Genomic DNA, 15,442 nt, shown 5'->3' with positions numbered 1-15,442 from the left:
ATCATTTTTAAATGTTTTTTTTTTATTAAACTGAGATGTGATTGAAATGATCCTGTGATGAAAATGTGCATAACTTAAAAAAAAAAAAAAAATCAAATAAAAAAGTGATGCATGCAAGTTAAATTAAAGGGCAGTCGTGGCCTAATGGATAGAGAGTTGGACTTGTAACCTGAAGATCGTGGGTTTGAGTCTCAGGTCCAGCAGGGATTGTAGGTGGGGGGGAGTGAATAACCAACACTCTCTCCACCCTCAATACCACGACTGAGGTGAGACCCTTGAGCAAGGCACCGAACCCCCAACTGCTCCCCAGGCGCCACAGCATTGGCTGCCCACTGCTCCGGGTGTATGTTCACTACTGTGTGTGCACTTGGATGGGTTAAATGCAGAGCACAAATTCTGAGTATGGGTCACCATACTTGGCCACACACCACTTCCCTTTTCCCTTTAAATGAACTAGTGAGAGTGTGAAAAGTGCATTTCAGGAGACTTAAGAGTCTGCAGTGCCAAGAGGGCCAAACACCATTAGGACCCAGCTGAGGCTGCTGAAGAGATGATGCCACCCACTGACCCAGAGCAGCAGACACTGTGTTATTACCCAAACTGTGGTGAGAGCACGGGAACTGAGATATGGCTTCAAGTCTTCATTTGTATGCTGATCTCAAAACCAGTTAAATGTATAGGGGAGAGTGGGGTAAGTTGAGCCAGTGGGTAATTTGACCTGCCCCCTGTACCTTGGCAACTGTACACTTTTACTGTCATGTGACCATGCATTTTGGAACATCCATCATTTCTGCCAGACTGTGAAAAAGAGAAACACATGGGAGAAGGGAAGGCACTTATATATTGTAACAGTTAAAGTAACAGTCAAACAGTTTTTCCTTGTCAAAGTAGTATCAAATTGTAGCATAACAGATGTAATAGCAAGATGTTACATAAGAGCAAATTTATCCAGGTCTAAAAATATTTATGATGTATATAGGTGATTTAGCAACATATATAACCATGCAAATCATTAAATATTAGTTTGGAAATTGGAAAGCTTGCTAGTTTTTTTTTTCTTTTCAAAATGGCAGCTATGAGGTAAATTGAGGCAGCGTTTTGACTTACCCCAACATGAGGCACTTAAGTTAAGTTAAATCTCAATGTTCAATGTGATATTACGCAACTGGTTTAGTTGATCATATATATATATATATATACATATGATTTGTAGTTTATTTGATAGGGACAGTGTACAAGTGCACCAAAGTCTTCTCTGATAAGATAATCTTCTCTCAGAAGATGCTTTTCATCACATTATAATCATATACAGAATAGTCCCTAAAGGCCTGTTTGACATTGCAGAAAAGCTACCATCCCAAGAATCTTTTGGCTAAAATGTTTATTAGTTTCAGTGACATTTATACCTTCATTTTAATTCAGTTTTTGTTTAATTTTACTTAATAAACTTTCTGTTTAGTCTGTTTTTTGGAAGGTGTTCTTCAACTTTGGTGTTCAACATATGGTTTCAGAAATGCAAATAATTAAAGACTGAAATATTCTTTAAGCTAGCTTTAAGATAAGAAATATGACTGTCTGATTATTAAATTATTTGATTATTAAATTAGTTTTACAAGAGAAAATTATCTTTAAAATTTCACGTCGTTGAATCAGATTCATTCAGATGGTCAGTTTACACCCAGATGGTGCATCGTACCCACATATTGGGTCAATTTTGTTGTTGATTATTATTATTGTAAAAGCAATTGAGAAAATACTTACAGCCCAATAAACAGTTTCATGTTGGTCTAACCTGAACTTTTTCCTCTTTGTGAGAGACAGAGACATGTTTAAATCATATTGTAATTTTTTGAGAGGAGATATTAGGCGATAATCCATCTTCTTCTAGCACACTGAAAACTAATTAGAGAATGTGAGAGGAATGATGCTGAGGGAATGGCAGGATTTATCTTAAGAGCGGAACATTGACCATTGAAGTACAGTTCCCAATCAACTCAGAGTCATCTGTAATCCTGGACCGGATCACTCGTCAGGTTTTCCCGTCAGCCACAATGATGAAAACAGCAAGATGGATGGTGAAATAATGATTAACTCTTGATTTGATGACGATCTGATTGCTTTTGTGATGTGAGGTTGCATTGCAGGAAGAGATAGAACAGCAAAGTTACACAGAAGTGTGTGTGAATGAGGAAACACTGAATCCAGCAGCAGCAAGACCACCGAAGTCAAGTGGGCCTCTTTCCCATCTCACAGCGCTATCATTTCTGGTTCTTTCTTTTGGCACATGAGAAATCACTATTCCCATTCTTTAAGTCTTCGGAAGAATAAAATTCCCACCATTCCTTGAGCTGATTCTTTCTCTAGTCTCTCTTATTTTGTTTGTTTCTCTCTCATACTGTGTGTGTGGGGAAAGTAACTATAAACAGTAGGCTCTCTGTGTTTTAGCATCTCTTTTGTCACCATTTTCCCTGACCATTTCTCTGCCTCCAGGCAGACAGATCATAATACTCTACAGTCCCTCAGACAGCAGTGGGAATATGAAATATTGTCTTGATTTCTATCCCAAATAGGAATTCTTGTTCACCCACAAAGGTGTAAGAATATAACCACATTGTGTGAGAGAGAGAGAGAGAGAATCTGTGAGAACCATTACATTACAAAAAGCACTGAGCAACACTCTTTCGTTTTTCTAGTATGGGAAATTTCCATTGACTGTTTACACCAAGATAACCCTGATAACACACATACATCTCAGAGACGTCTATATTATTTGAAGTGCATGTTTACATCTGGAAGAAGATGTTTGTTCATTGGCAATACGTCTCAAGGACGTTTCCTGTTAATAGACATTGTGACAAAATATCTTCAAGATGTTTATGATTTAGAATGTATGTAAAACTTACATCTTAAAGATGTGTTTGTAGCAGATGCTTTCCAGATGAAGCGGTCTTTAACAGAAATCTTGCAGATGTACATGTCCTATGTTTGGTGCGAAAATAGTTTATAAATTAGTTATAATTCTTAATTAATGGCTGTTAATGCATCTGTTCAAACAAACATTCAGAATTGGATGCCGTCAATGCAAACTTTTTTTATGCATTTTTGTGCATTGGTATATAGACAAATGGTATGCAAAAATCAGATTGAGCTTTGCATGCAAAAATTAGATTGAATTTACATGTCAAACATTTGTATTGGTGTGAATTTACCTTTGTATAGTTTTTTATGTATTTTTGACATGATGTAGGTTTTCTGTATCAAAACTTTTATTTTATAAGTACAAAAATATGTGTGTACAATATTCTGTCAGCTAAGATATAAAAAAGGTGTCGGACTTGGACATGCTGTTATTATGAATGGTTGCGTCCAAAATCACATACTATAGTAGTATGAATGTCTTGACATTGTCATGTGACCTACCAGTGTCAGTTGTGTTGTTTCACTGCCATTCACAAATCCATGGCCTCATGGGATAGTAAAGACTCCACTGTCTCCATAAGTAGGCCTAAAGCAGGTCATCCAGATATTTATCCCTTACTATTTTATGAATCATGTGAATTCAGACATATTCCTTTCACAACTTTTTTTTGAAAGTATAGGGATTTTGAACAAAACGCACCTTCTGATTACCTGCAGTTTCCTCAAGACATTATTTAGGCATTTCCCTCATACAACTGATTTTAGATTTGACTACATTTGTGGCCCATTCTCTCTCTTTTAGCTGAGAATGAGGCGCTTAGTATATCTCTGATTTGTGACCTTGACTTGAGCCAGTCAGGTGAATCTTATACTGGTCTTCGTTTTCCACAAAGCAGGATGGCTGCACAGGGGAGATTAATGAATTAGAAATTAAAATGCCGTCCTTTGGGAAACCAGACTTGCTCCCTGCATAAACTCTTCCCCACCCCCCACGTCAGGCCGTCCGCTGTCCGTGTCTTCTCAGAGCAGTTATCAAGCACCTGTGTATTGTGTGGCCAGCACAATCGCACTTCCTCTCCGCTCAACCTCTCCCTCCTGGATGGACACAAACGACTCGGTGGTCATTTGTGGTGGAAAGCCATCCTTATTCTATGCATTGCGGACGGCCATCTCTTCAGACCGGCCCTGGTTTGGTGATAAGAATGGATAGAAACCAGAGTGCAGCGGTTCACAGCCATCACAATGGATGCCTGTCACTCAAAGCTTAAAGAGACCCCAAAGGACCACTCACCAGGAAAACCTCTTGTGACCTCCACTATCCTGGGGTCACCTTTTCTAATTCCTTTCCCCCTGCTCTCTCTCTCTTTATATGTACATATATATGTACGTATCTCTCACTTTCTTTGTTTGTCTGTTTTTCTCTCTCTCAACATTTTTGGAAAATGATACAATAGAAAAATACATTCTGTAAAAGCGCTTCTTCTTTATATTCATCATTGTATTTTATTGTCACCATTTTTTTCTATTTCTTCTTTTTAATCATCATCACATTTTATTGTCACTATTTTTATTAAATATTACAATTAGAAAAATTACAAAAAATGTATGATTTTTTTCTGTTTCTTCTTCTTTAATAATAAAAATAATAATTCTTATTATTAATGTTGTTATTATTATTATTGATTCTTAATTTAATCTAATATTACAATTATTAAAAATTGAAATTAAATCGATTTTTAATCATATTTTATTAGTTACAAGAATGTGAAGTTTAGTCGTTTTCAACTGCTTACATACATTTTCAAAACTTTACACACAAATCCAAGAATTGCACACAAAAAATGCAAAATGCCTCACATCTCTTGCTAAATGAAGCCCTGTATTCAAAATATTACAAACACATCTCAAAAGCAAACATTTGCAAACACCTTTGCTTTAATATTAATTCCTGATAGATTTTTGTGTTACACAGAGCATTGTGTGTTGTGTTTTGCAAAAAGTGTTTTATAAAATTGAAAATGAGAATTAGTGTATGGTTTTGCAGATTTGGTGTGTGCTTCTGGTGTTTCAGTGTCAGGTTTCAGAAATTGTGTGACAAGTAAAGATTTTGTGTGTAAGCAGTTGAAAAAAAACTGTAATATGTGAAGATTTTTCATTAGATAATTCCTAACTACTGTGTAATTCCTATGTATGTCTTTACTATCATGTATGTATGCCCTATGTCCATACTCTCTTCTGTACTGGAAGCTCCTGTCGTGTAACCACTTGGTAATAAAGCTCTAACTTGTTTTGAAACGGTTGAGTTTTTTGTGCAGGAAACAACACCGCCATGCAAAGAAATTCTGTATTATGTACATATTATGTAAGAAATTAGTATTTTCAGATGGCTATTTCACTCAGAATTCCCCCTAAATGATGTGAGACGTCATCAGTTCCTCTGCTTTCTGTCATGGCATGTCCGTTGTGAGTCACTGTGACGCCACTGGTCTCTGGAGCTGACCTAAAGAGAGAATGGACAGCGGAACAGGCCTCCAGAAACCCATCACACCCACCCACTGAATGCACAGAGAACAGTGACCCCTCCTGACCCCACCCCATGTTTACCACAAGACGCGAGCTTTCTATTTGTCTCTCACCCCCTTTAAACTCAACTCAGCGACTGAAAGTTTCCAGTGGAGTTGGAACACTCGCAGGCTTTGTGAACTAAACACTTTGATAGCTGCTCTTTTTCTCTCATTGTCTCTCTCTTTCTCTCAGTGTCTTGAATATTTTCCACAGCAGCTCTCTTCCATCCTTCACAAAGCTGTCATTGTGGAGCGATCATGACGTGAGGGGGGTTCATGAATGTCTGCCGTAGAGTCAGGCCACAGTGGGCCGCTCTCACAGCACACAAACACTGATGGATGACTCACACTTCCGAGGCGACCTCCTGCTCTCAAATCATCATTTATTCTGTACATCGTCTGCAGATCTGTTAGAACGAAGATGTTGAACATGTCAGCATCTGCGGATTCATCTGCACATAACATGCGGAGCTGGTATTTACTGTACTGTTACAAAAATTGTTTCTACACACTATTGTTTCACACTGATAGATTCATCTCATTCATACAGTGGCCTCAAAAGTATTTGGACACTTTTAGACACTTCAAACACAGGCACCCCCGAAGTGTTTATTTATAACAGCCGATACAGTGAAAAATAATAATAAAAATAATAAAACTGGCATAAATTTAGACAATTTTATATCATATAAGTTCATATAACACATATATACATTATAAAACATTTATTATTTCTATTAATGTAGTACAACTTTTTTCTACCCCCCTTGCCGTTACAAAAAATGACATTTTTTGTGTTAGAGTACTGTTAGATCAATAAACCTGAAAAAATATTATTGTGATTAATTTCACAAATATGAATTCTGACCAGTCTTTGGAAAGCAGCATTAAACAGTAATGTCAAATTCCGTAAATGTTACTTATTTATTTCATTTATTATATTATTATTATTACTAATACTACCACCTTTTTGAAGCTACTTTGTTCTTGGCTTTTCCATGGACTTATCGGTGGTAGCATCATTGATATACTATTATAGATTTTGCTAACATTTTAATTAGATTTTATTTTTATATTTACTGTTTCCATGTTTTATTAATTTTGTTGTGTGTTTTTATCATTTGTAATAGTTTTAGATTTTTTAAATATATTTTTATTCATCTTTATTTATTCATTTTAGTTTATTTAGTTTTAGTTATTTTAGTTTTATTTTACTTCAACTTGAACTAAACAAAAATGGCAAATAGCTGAAATAAAAAGTTACATTTTACATTTATTTGTTTTCAAGTGATGAAAATAGTTTATAGTTTTAGTTTTGGTTTTAGATCATAATAACAATGGACATTTTATTTCCATATGGGAGTATATTGTTTTAGCATTTAAAACCTACCATAAATTATATATATATATATATATTTTTTTTTTTTTTTTTGCTTGATAAGGGTGTGTTGTGTGTGTGGTTCTTTTTAATAAATAAATGCAATTTGGTTTTATGTTTTGTTATGCTGTTTAATCCAATAAAAATTACACATTTCGGTGTGGCTTCAGTATCCAAATATTTTACTGTAATACGTCATACTTCAAAAGTTGCAACCCATGAGAAGCTTGTTTCTTTTTATCTGACACAAAACTAGCAGACAAGTACTTGTTCCTCCTGCGTAAACATGCCTCAAACAGGCAAAGAGAGCCAGCGGAAGTCAGAAAGAGCTGCGTAAAAGCCCCAGGCCTATCGTGGCATTTCAGCCCACCGTGATGCAACCTGCTCTCTGGGCAGACAGAAAGAGTGAGAGCGACAAAACCAGAAAGAAAGAGGAAACAGTAGAAAAGGGATAGAGAAAGGGAGAATGAAAAGCCGCACCGCTCTGTCATGAAAGGTCAATTACGAGCCTAAACCACGGGGGACGTGTGTTGCCCAGGAAGTGCCTTCCGACCCCCAGCCCAGGGAGGCTGCACCACAACAGTCACAATCCTCCCGTTGCCATGGCAGCTTGACATTTGTCACCATTCAAATGAGGCCCGGACCTGACTTAAACAAGCCAGGCCAAAAGCCCAGTCTCGTTTTGCCTAAATAAACCTCCAGAAAACATTAATGTAACCAGTAGTACTTTATGATCAGTCAACAGCAGGTGCTGTGGCTGGAGGAATGGAAGTGATATTCATAAATTGCCTTCAAATCAAAAGCAATTAGTGAGATTTGTAATGTAAAGTTCAAGCATTTATAAAGCTAACAGAGGAAACAACACCAAACCCACACATACTCCCAATGAGCCATTAGAGAGAGGCCAGAAACACAAAGAGTCCGTGGGGTCATAAACACCCAAATTAAACTAATTACTGCAGTAAATATCTCATTACATTGATTATACATACATTAGATGCCACATAAAAATGATTAGTTAAACAACGGTAAACAATCTGTTGGTCTTCCTTCGTCATGTCAAAGTTAGATTGTATTATCCAAGTTATTGGTTTATTCTGGTTTTATATTAGTCTGATTTATTAAGGTATTATTGTCAGGATGATTTGTTTTAAATCATCCATTTCTATTTATTTTCTTTAGTTGATGAATGTTTCAGTTCTACAACTATGCATAACAGGACACATAACAGTCAGGATTTTGCTTAGAAAAATACATGTGATCACGGATAATGTTCAAAATTCAAATGAACACGTTGTTACTCATTAACAGAAATGTAGATTGTGGAAATAGACAGAGACACGTGTAAACCGCTTTCCTCACCTTTTATATCAAGACAAAACAATGTTGCCATCTAGTGGTGAGGAAATATGTTTATATTATATTATAAAAACATTTTAATGTGTCGTCTCAACTTGGTTAAAATGTACAGATATTTACAGTCAATTTAAGCCAATTATTGCACAGATTTTATTTGACCTCAACAGATCATCATGTCACAAATCATTGTGTGTAGTCAGAGAAAAAGAAAGCCTTAACAACTTTACCATGAATGCAACAACTATTACGGATTACATGAATGCAGTTTCTAGCATGGCAGATATCAAGTAACGTTATGTCATTATGTCATACAATGAAAACTACTAATTGTCCAAAGATATAATCACAGTATGCATACATTACATATACAAATCTGAATACGGAAACATTAAACTGCTATTATGTCTATTGCTGCATGTGTGAGCTTGTTTTACAAAGCCATGAAACCATAAACACAACATTAGAAACTTGTAGATTTACAGTAGAATTTGAATTTTAAATAGGAATACAGTAATGCCCTTCATACTGTATGCTTGCTGTAAATGTAAGCTCTTCCAGTAATTCATTAATGGTGATTTGGCAACTACACAGTAGAGATCAGGCCTGCATTAGTCAGACAGACTGCGTGTTATTTGAAGGAGCATTCATGAATGAAAAATCTCATTTGTAGACAAATAAATGTTGTTTTTCCGGCTCGCTGCCAAATGAGGGGTTACTTAAGATCAGTCAGTGATGAGGCAGTTGTCTTGACGCTTCTACAAAATGTGATTTCTACAACTACTGATCTCTACAAAAATGTGATATAGACTTTTAACAATTAAGCTGTCAGAGAAAACACTGTTCATGTGAGTGTGTGAGAGCATGTGTTAAGCCTTTTAACTATGAAGAAGTTTAACAATCACATCCTTTTGAAGGAACCACATGAAAACATACATTCACTGTTATACATCCAGTATGAACTCAAACTCATCTATTCTCTGCTTCGTGTTTCCTCTCTTAATCTTCCTGTAGCTGACAGTGTTGTACCTGCTAATAGGGCGGTTGATTTCCCCTTTGTCCTTTTCAAATAGCTGGATTGACATCTCAACCGAAGGCTGGAAACCATCACCCAATTCATCCTCCTCTTCATCTTTTTCTTCCTCTTCTTCATTTGTATTTTCCTCTTCATCTCCATTAATCATGCTTGTTTCTTCTTCATTCTTTTCTGCATTGTTCTCACTTTTCTCTTGTTCATTTGTATCTGAATGATTCTCGCTTGACTCTTCGGGTGTTGTCGTTTCTCGAGTTGCTTCTTCTGCTTGAACATTCATTTGCTGTTTCTCAGCTTCCAATGTGTCCTTGTCGTTCTGCTCCATTGATGTCACTTCCTGTCCTGAGATTTCAGCAGTTGTAAATTTATAAAGAAAAAGGGACCATTTTTAAGTTTGAATTCCAGTCCATTTACCCCAAATCTAATAAATGTTCAAACCAAACTGGCAAGATGTAACACGTCAGTAATGATTGTTTTCTGTATTAATATGATAATTAACAAATTGACCTGATATGGTATTCAGACAAGACAACAGTGCTTTCAATCAACACTATGGTTTGTCATGTCCAAATTAGGAAAAGACTTTTGGTAAGTTCTCGAAAGGATAGGATGAGACTTGGCAAAAGATGCAAAGTTGTTTTGAGGAATTTTAATTTGATTTGACTAAACAAAGTGACCAACTGCTGGAATGAGAATTGCAAGTACACAATTCTTCCTGTATGTTTCAACAATGAGAGGCCTTACATAACATGCCATAAATGGGAAATTGTGCCATACGGTTGCATAAATACAGAAAAGCGAGAATATCTGTCCAAGCAACGATGTCTAGACATCTTCCAATTTACATTTTGAAAGTATCATTGCTGTTCTCTTCATGGTTGTATAATTTATCTGACCAAAATTTGCTTTTCCTCAATATAACACAACTTAAGCACTTTGAAGAAGTAAGCCAAACCCCCTGAATGTGAAAAGTTAAACTTATACCTTTATCAAAACCAATGACTAGTAGATGGGGGAAATTTGCATTGTTAGTCCAAACGCAGAAACCAATCACCACACTGACGCAGACTCTAAAACCTCACTGTACTCACTCAATAATGCATCTTACCTTGTTCTTGACTCCAGTTCCTGCGGTTTGGGAAGGAGAGGAGACCTTGAAGGAGAAGGATGCTCAGAAGTAGTCTCTTGTGGTCAGCAGTCTGTGCATGGCTGTGTCTGTGTCCCTCCCTTCACGACTCAGTGGAATCTACTGGCACTGGGTGACGCAGCCTCATTCTTATTCCCAGTGGCGAAGCTTGGAGAACAGTGTTGATTGGCTTCTAAATCTGGGTGTGAGCATGGGATTTATGGGCCCATTTGTAAAGAGAGGACATTCAGTTCGAAAAGTGGCACCAGATCCTTTCTGGGGACATTCAAATATTTCGAAGATGTGAGATGTCTTGGCTTTCTTCTACAGCAAAGTTTTGCTTTCCGAGACTTACATAAGGATAACAGGATATTGTATTTCATAGTCCAACATTTTTGGAGATGGCAAATAGTCAGCCTCCTGTTTGTGGGAAGTGGGTATCTATTTTCCCTTCTGAAAAAAGTGTGCTTAATTGTACTGAATGTGCGCTTGTAGTGTACTTTAAAAAACTACTTGCAGATAATATAATGTTGTAGAAATAAAAGGTCACATAAATGTACTTAAAGAGAGAAAACTCATGTTTCTCCCCTTTAAAAAGTGCACATTGTAATAAAGCAAAATTAAAAGTTAAATCAATATGTTTTAATGATCTTTTGTTGTGCTTTAAAGCATGTCTTTACTAACAAGCACATTCAATTATAATCATAACTGTAGAGTTTTATTTGATACATTTAAAGTAACACATTTTCATTAAGTACAAATATATTTGAATACATGACATGCATACACATTTCAATGTAGCCTATGTATTTTATTTGACTATAAATGCTTGTTGGTACATTCAGCAGTAAACTTTAACCATATTTCAATAAACCACTCAAACTAATTATGAAATGACTTCATATGACAATCATATGTGACCCTGGACCACAAAAACAGTCCTAAGGGTCAATTTTTCGAATTTGAGATTTCTAAATAAGCTTTCCATTGATGTATGGTTTGTTAGGATCGGACAACCGAGGTACAGCTATTTGAAAATCTGGAATCAAAAAATCTAAATATTGAGAAAATCGCCTTTAAAGTTGTCCAAATGAAGTTTAGCAGTGCATGTTACTAATCAAAAATTAAGTTTTTATATATTTAGAGAAGGAAATTTACAGAATATCTTCATGGAACATGATCTTTACTTAATATCCTAATGATTTTTGACAAAAAAAAAAAAAAAAATCAATAATTTTGACCCATACAATATATTTTTGGCTATTGCTACAAATATACCCCAGCGACTTAAGACTGGTTTTGTGGTCCAGGGTCACATATATAAGTCCTACTTTTGTGTGTCAAAAAAGAAGCACTCCAAAGTTCAACTGCATTTAGTATAAATTTCAACTAAATTAATCTGTGTTTGAACAAATTAAATAACTAGATACTCAAATCTTACACATAATGAGCAAGACTTCAATAACTCTTTCAGTATTAATCTGTGATTAGATGAACATTCCCTGGGTTATCTAAGAAATTAACAAAGTCTTACTTGTCAGTTTGTTTGAGCTTTGTGTGACTGCCATTCATTACATACTGTAAAGACATTCTACAAAGTCTTTTAAGATAAAAAAAAAGATTGAACACAGAATGAGGCATCAATTATATACTGTCAATCAAGTATTATAAAAGTGTTGAGAACGCTAAGGTTTGTCTTTCATACGGGATGTACTGTCAATGACGTGTCATTTCCTGTCAGGCCTAAGCTCTATGTGGTGAATGATAACTGCATCTGACTGAGATGATATCTGGGAAACCTACATGTTCAGCAGAAGCAAACAGCAGACAAATCAACTTATGCAAACCACATTCAGCAAGATTAAGTGTACAGTGAGAAACAGCCTGCGCTAAAAAGCACCAAAACATCAGTTTGTTATAAAAGTTTATTAAAGAGGCATTATATAAATATGGAAATGAATAAATATTAGAGAACTCCGTACAGAAATACACAAAACACATTTAGACAAAATCTCAATTAGATAAAATGAAATAAATTGACAATAACTTGACTGCTTAATAGTGTAAAATACACAAATACAGTATAGATTATACAAAATGCAGTATGATTAAAATAAATAGTTAAATAATTTCATCTCTGTACATCAATATTTAGCTTTTCACTGACTAATTCAAACCATGATATAGCATTGAGTTTAAAAATACAGAAAATATGCTGTCTGAACAGGGTCTCTTATGGGGTCTCCTTGAGCATATGGCCAGGATTTATTTTCCTGGACAAACTTTAAAATGCTTCAGGAGCACAGGACGCATTAATCTACTCTACCACAGAGGTTAGTTTCGACCCTACTAAATGCACTATCCTGTAATTTTCCAGTAAAGCCCACAACTTTGATTATGTGTGTTTGTTTGAATTAGAAGTGGAACAAAACTCTCTGTCCATACTGTCAGCAAATGTTAGCAGAGGATCCTGCAGGAAGGACATTTAGCTTCTGGATGTTTTCCACAGCACCTGAAAACAGGAACAGATTGTTTTAATTTACTGGCACTAAAGTGTTTGTGTTCACATAATAAAAGATAACTGAAATGAAAACCAATTTGAACTGAAAATATTTAACGTAGTCCTATTTTCAATTTTTTTATTACAAATTATTATTATTAATTTTAAAATATTATGCTGTTCTGTGCAATATGTAATACTTTTTAACATATGTAATTCCTGACCAGCTGATCCCTTTGAAAAGTTACTGTTGATGCACATTCTTAAAAATAAAGGTTCTTTATTGTCATCTATGGTTCACAAAGGACCTTTAACATCCATGGAACCTTTCCTTATAGTGGAAACAATCCTTTCAATTCACACTAAGGCATTCTGAATACATTTTACTTAAACCAGTTAATTTAGTAACTTCATGAAACCCATTTTATATGACCCGACAAAAATTTTTTTACAGTGTAGACTTGCTGTAGTTTCATATCAGAACAGTATCAAGAATAGTCAGCAAAGTTTCTTCCTGTAAAAGCAGAATTTCTACATATAAGCACGCATACTCCCCACATACCACCCACACACACACACACAGATCTTCTGATGCTTTTGTTGGCATCCTGAGGGCAGAGCGTGGCTTTATGGGGAAATGATGCGTTTCTCTTGTGGGTAGTTTATGCCCACATCTCTCTGTCTTATTCTCACACACAAACACATATTAACACACACCTCCTGCCAGACGCGCTTCCTCTGCGATGAGTGTCTGAAGCTCTTCACATTTCTCTGTAAACTGTTGCTGTAAATGTGAGGGGGAAACACAGAGAAAGAAAAAAAACCTGTTAAGCATGAGGAAACCTGTTTTGTTCACGATTCACACAGTTACCCAATACAACAACATTACTGTAAATATCTACTGATACACAAGTGACGCACAACAGGAAAAGAATGATTATATAGTGTTATAAAGATACATAATTAGGGTACAAAATGGGACTGATGCTAATAAGAATTTTTTTAATATTTTGAAGAAAATCACCTGCAGGAGATAAAGCTTGCTAAGCAATTGTCTCTGCTTTTCTGTAGCACCTCTGATAATCTCCATCCTACAGTCAACAAAGGACAAGACAAAAACAATATTCAGATCAAGCAGCACTTACAAAAACGAGGGTTAGACAGGGTTTTGACTGGTTCAGTGAGCTTATTAACAATAATACTAATACTTTATTAAACTAATACTTTATTAAGACAGTATTAGTACACATATTGTAATATAAAAAATATTGCAATACAATAAAAACTGTATAAAACTTTTTAAATGAAATATAATGAAATGTGATGCTTCACACAGGAACTTCTGGGAACATCATTTTTTAACCTTAAATAAAAATGTGTTCTACTTTTCTTATTAAAAATTAAATTAAAATACTGTGTATGTGTGTGTGTGTATACATGTGGTGACCTGTTATATCTAATGCAATTTTAAATATGTAGACTTCAACCATAAATTATATTGTAATTCATATTTTTTCTTGCAAACAATTATATATTTTATACTGCATAGAGTAAAATAATTAATTGAACCAACAAACAGGTTTAGCATTTTTATATTCTTTCTTCGTTGAAAATACAGCGTATAACTGTATATTAATCAATGAAAACGTAACATAGACAATAGTGTTGAGTCTTACATTAAGGTGGAGGACTTTTGAACCAGATCCTTGATCTGCTGATGAGTGAATCCAGCAATGCACACACTGTTGACCGTTATAATAACATCACCTGAGATGAGAGACAAAGAGATTTTTTTCAGTAAGTATGAATGACACTGGTGCTCAACAGAAGTGAGCAAGTGTCTTGAAAACTCACCTGTCATTAACCCACAACTCTCTGCCAGACTGTTCTCCTTCACACAACACACACACGAGCCCAAATCCTGCTCAGCACTGATGCTTCTCTCAACACTGCTTGTCTGCGGACAGGGAGTACAGACCCAATCAATTCATCTTCCAAAATCCAATTATCCCCTGACAGATAATAAGCCCTCATGCAGGCGCCTAATGCTTGAATGAATGGAGAAAAAAGTATAAGAAGAGTATGAGAGAGAGAGGGTGGGTGGGTAATGAGGTTACCTGGATGTCAAACCCAAAAGTTTCATTTTCTCTTCTTCTTAAAACGACACTTTTCCTGTTAACCAAGAGACATGAGCAAGAGCGAGTCAGACCAAATTTGAGTTGTGTATGTGGGTCGACATGCTTAAGATGTAAAACTTTTTTTACCTTATATACTGCTCTGTTGTGTTGTCTTGGATTTGCACTTCCTACAAAATAACATTCCACATGGTTAATTATTAAAATAAGTAATTTAGTAAGTATCATGGCCTACTAAATATTAGTTTAAACCCACGTTCAATAGAATATTACTAGAGAATTATTAAACCATATTAAATAAACAACAAATAAACACGTCAAAAATAAAGCAAATAAGAAAAAAGGCACTTACGTTTCTTTTATGACTTTTTCTATCTTTGTTCTTGATTGTTTTATAATCAGTAGTGTTCTTCTGTGTTTTGTGTCCAGTG

At 35.4% G+C, this 15,442-nt stretch overlaps 2 protein-coding genes and 1 long non-coding RNA gene across 3 annotated transcripts in view; all 3 read right to left on the bottom strand.

Annotated features, from left to right (window-relative positions):
* LOC306845060 overlaps positions 1-15,442 on the bottom strand; it is a 428,848-nt gene that overhangs the window by 200,472 nt on the left and 212,934 nt on the right. The window lies entirely within an intron of this gene.
* Positions 8,260-10,460, bottom strand: LOC306844985 (uncharacterized protein). The gene is made up of 2 exons (XM_079377457.1): positions 10,359-10,460; positions 8,260-9,592 (listed from the first exon to the last, which is right to left on the bottom strand). Exon 2 carries the CDS (start codon positions 9,573-9,575, stop codon positions 9,162-9,164), a length of 414 nt encoding a protein of 137 aa, XP_079233583.1. The 5' UTR covers positions 9,576-9,592; positions 10,359-10,460; the 3' UTR covers positions 8,260-9,161.
* LOC306844551 (cytohesin-interacting protein-like) overlaps positions 12,294-15,442 on the bottom strand; it is a 3,239-nt gene continuing 90 nt past the window's right edge. Inside the window, exons 1-8 of the mRNA XM_079376773.1 lie at positions 15,364-15,442; positions 15,141-15,181; positions 14,994-15,048; positions 14,731-14,833; positions 14,553-14,643; positions 13,901-13,967; positions 13,594-13,660; positions 12,294-12,888 (exon numbers count right to left, since the gene is read on the bottom strand). The exon at positions 15,364-15,442 is cut by the window's right edge and continues 90 nt beyond it. Coding sequence (XP_079232899.1) covers positions 12,824-12,888; positions 13,594-13,660; positions 13,901-13,967; positions 14,553-14,643; positions 14,731-14,833; positions 14,994-15,048; positions 15,141-15,181; positions 15,364-15,442 — 568 coding nt within the window. The 3' untranslated portion in view covers positions 12,294-12,823. The remainder of the gene's footprint in view (positions 12,889-13,593; positions 13,661-13,900; positions 13,968-14,552; positions 14,644-14,730; positions 14,834-14,993; positions 15,049-15,140; positions 15,182-15,363) is intronic.

The sequence above is a fragment of the Barbus barbus genome (genome assembly GCF_936440315.1).
Source record: "Barbus barbus genome assembly, chromosome: 25".
Taxonomy (NCBI): Eukaryota; Metazoa; Chordata; class Actinopteri; order Cypriniformes; family Cyprinidae; genus Barbus; species Barbus barbus.
The sequence above is the reverse complement of the archived record's forward strand: the minus strand, read 5'-3'. Positions and strand labels throughout refer to the sequence as shown.

Bases quoted from the DNA above. Each gene is read 5' to 3' on its own strand.
- LOC306844985 (XM_079377457.1), bottom strand. From the start codon at position 9,575: ATGGAGCAGAACGACAAGGACACATTGGAAGCTGAGAAACAGCAAATG.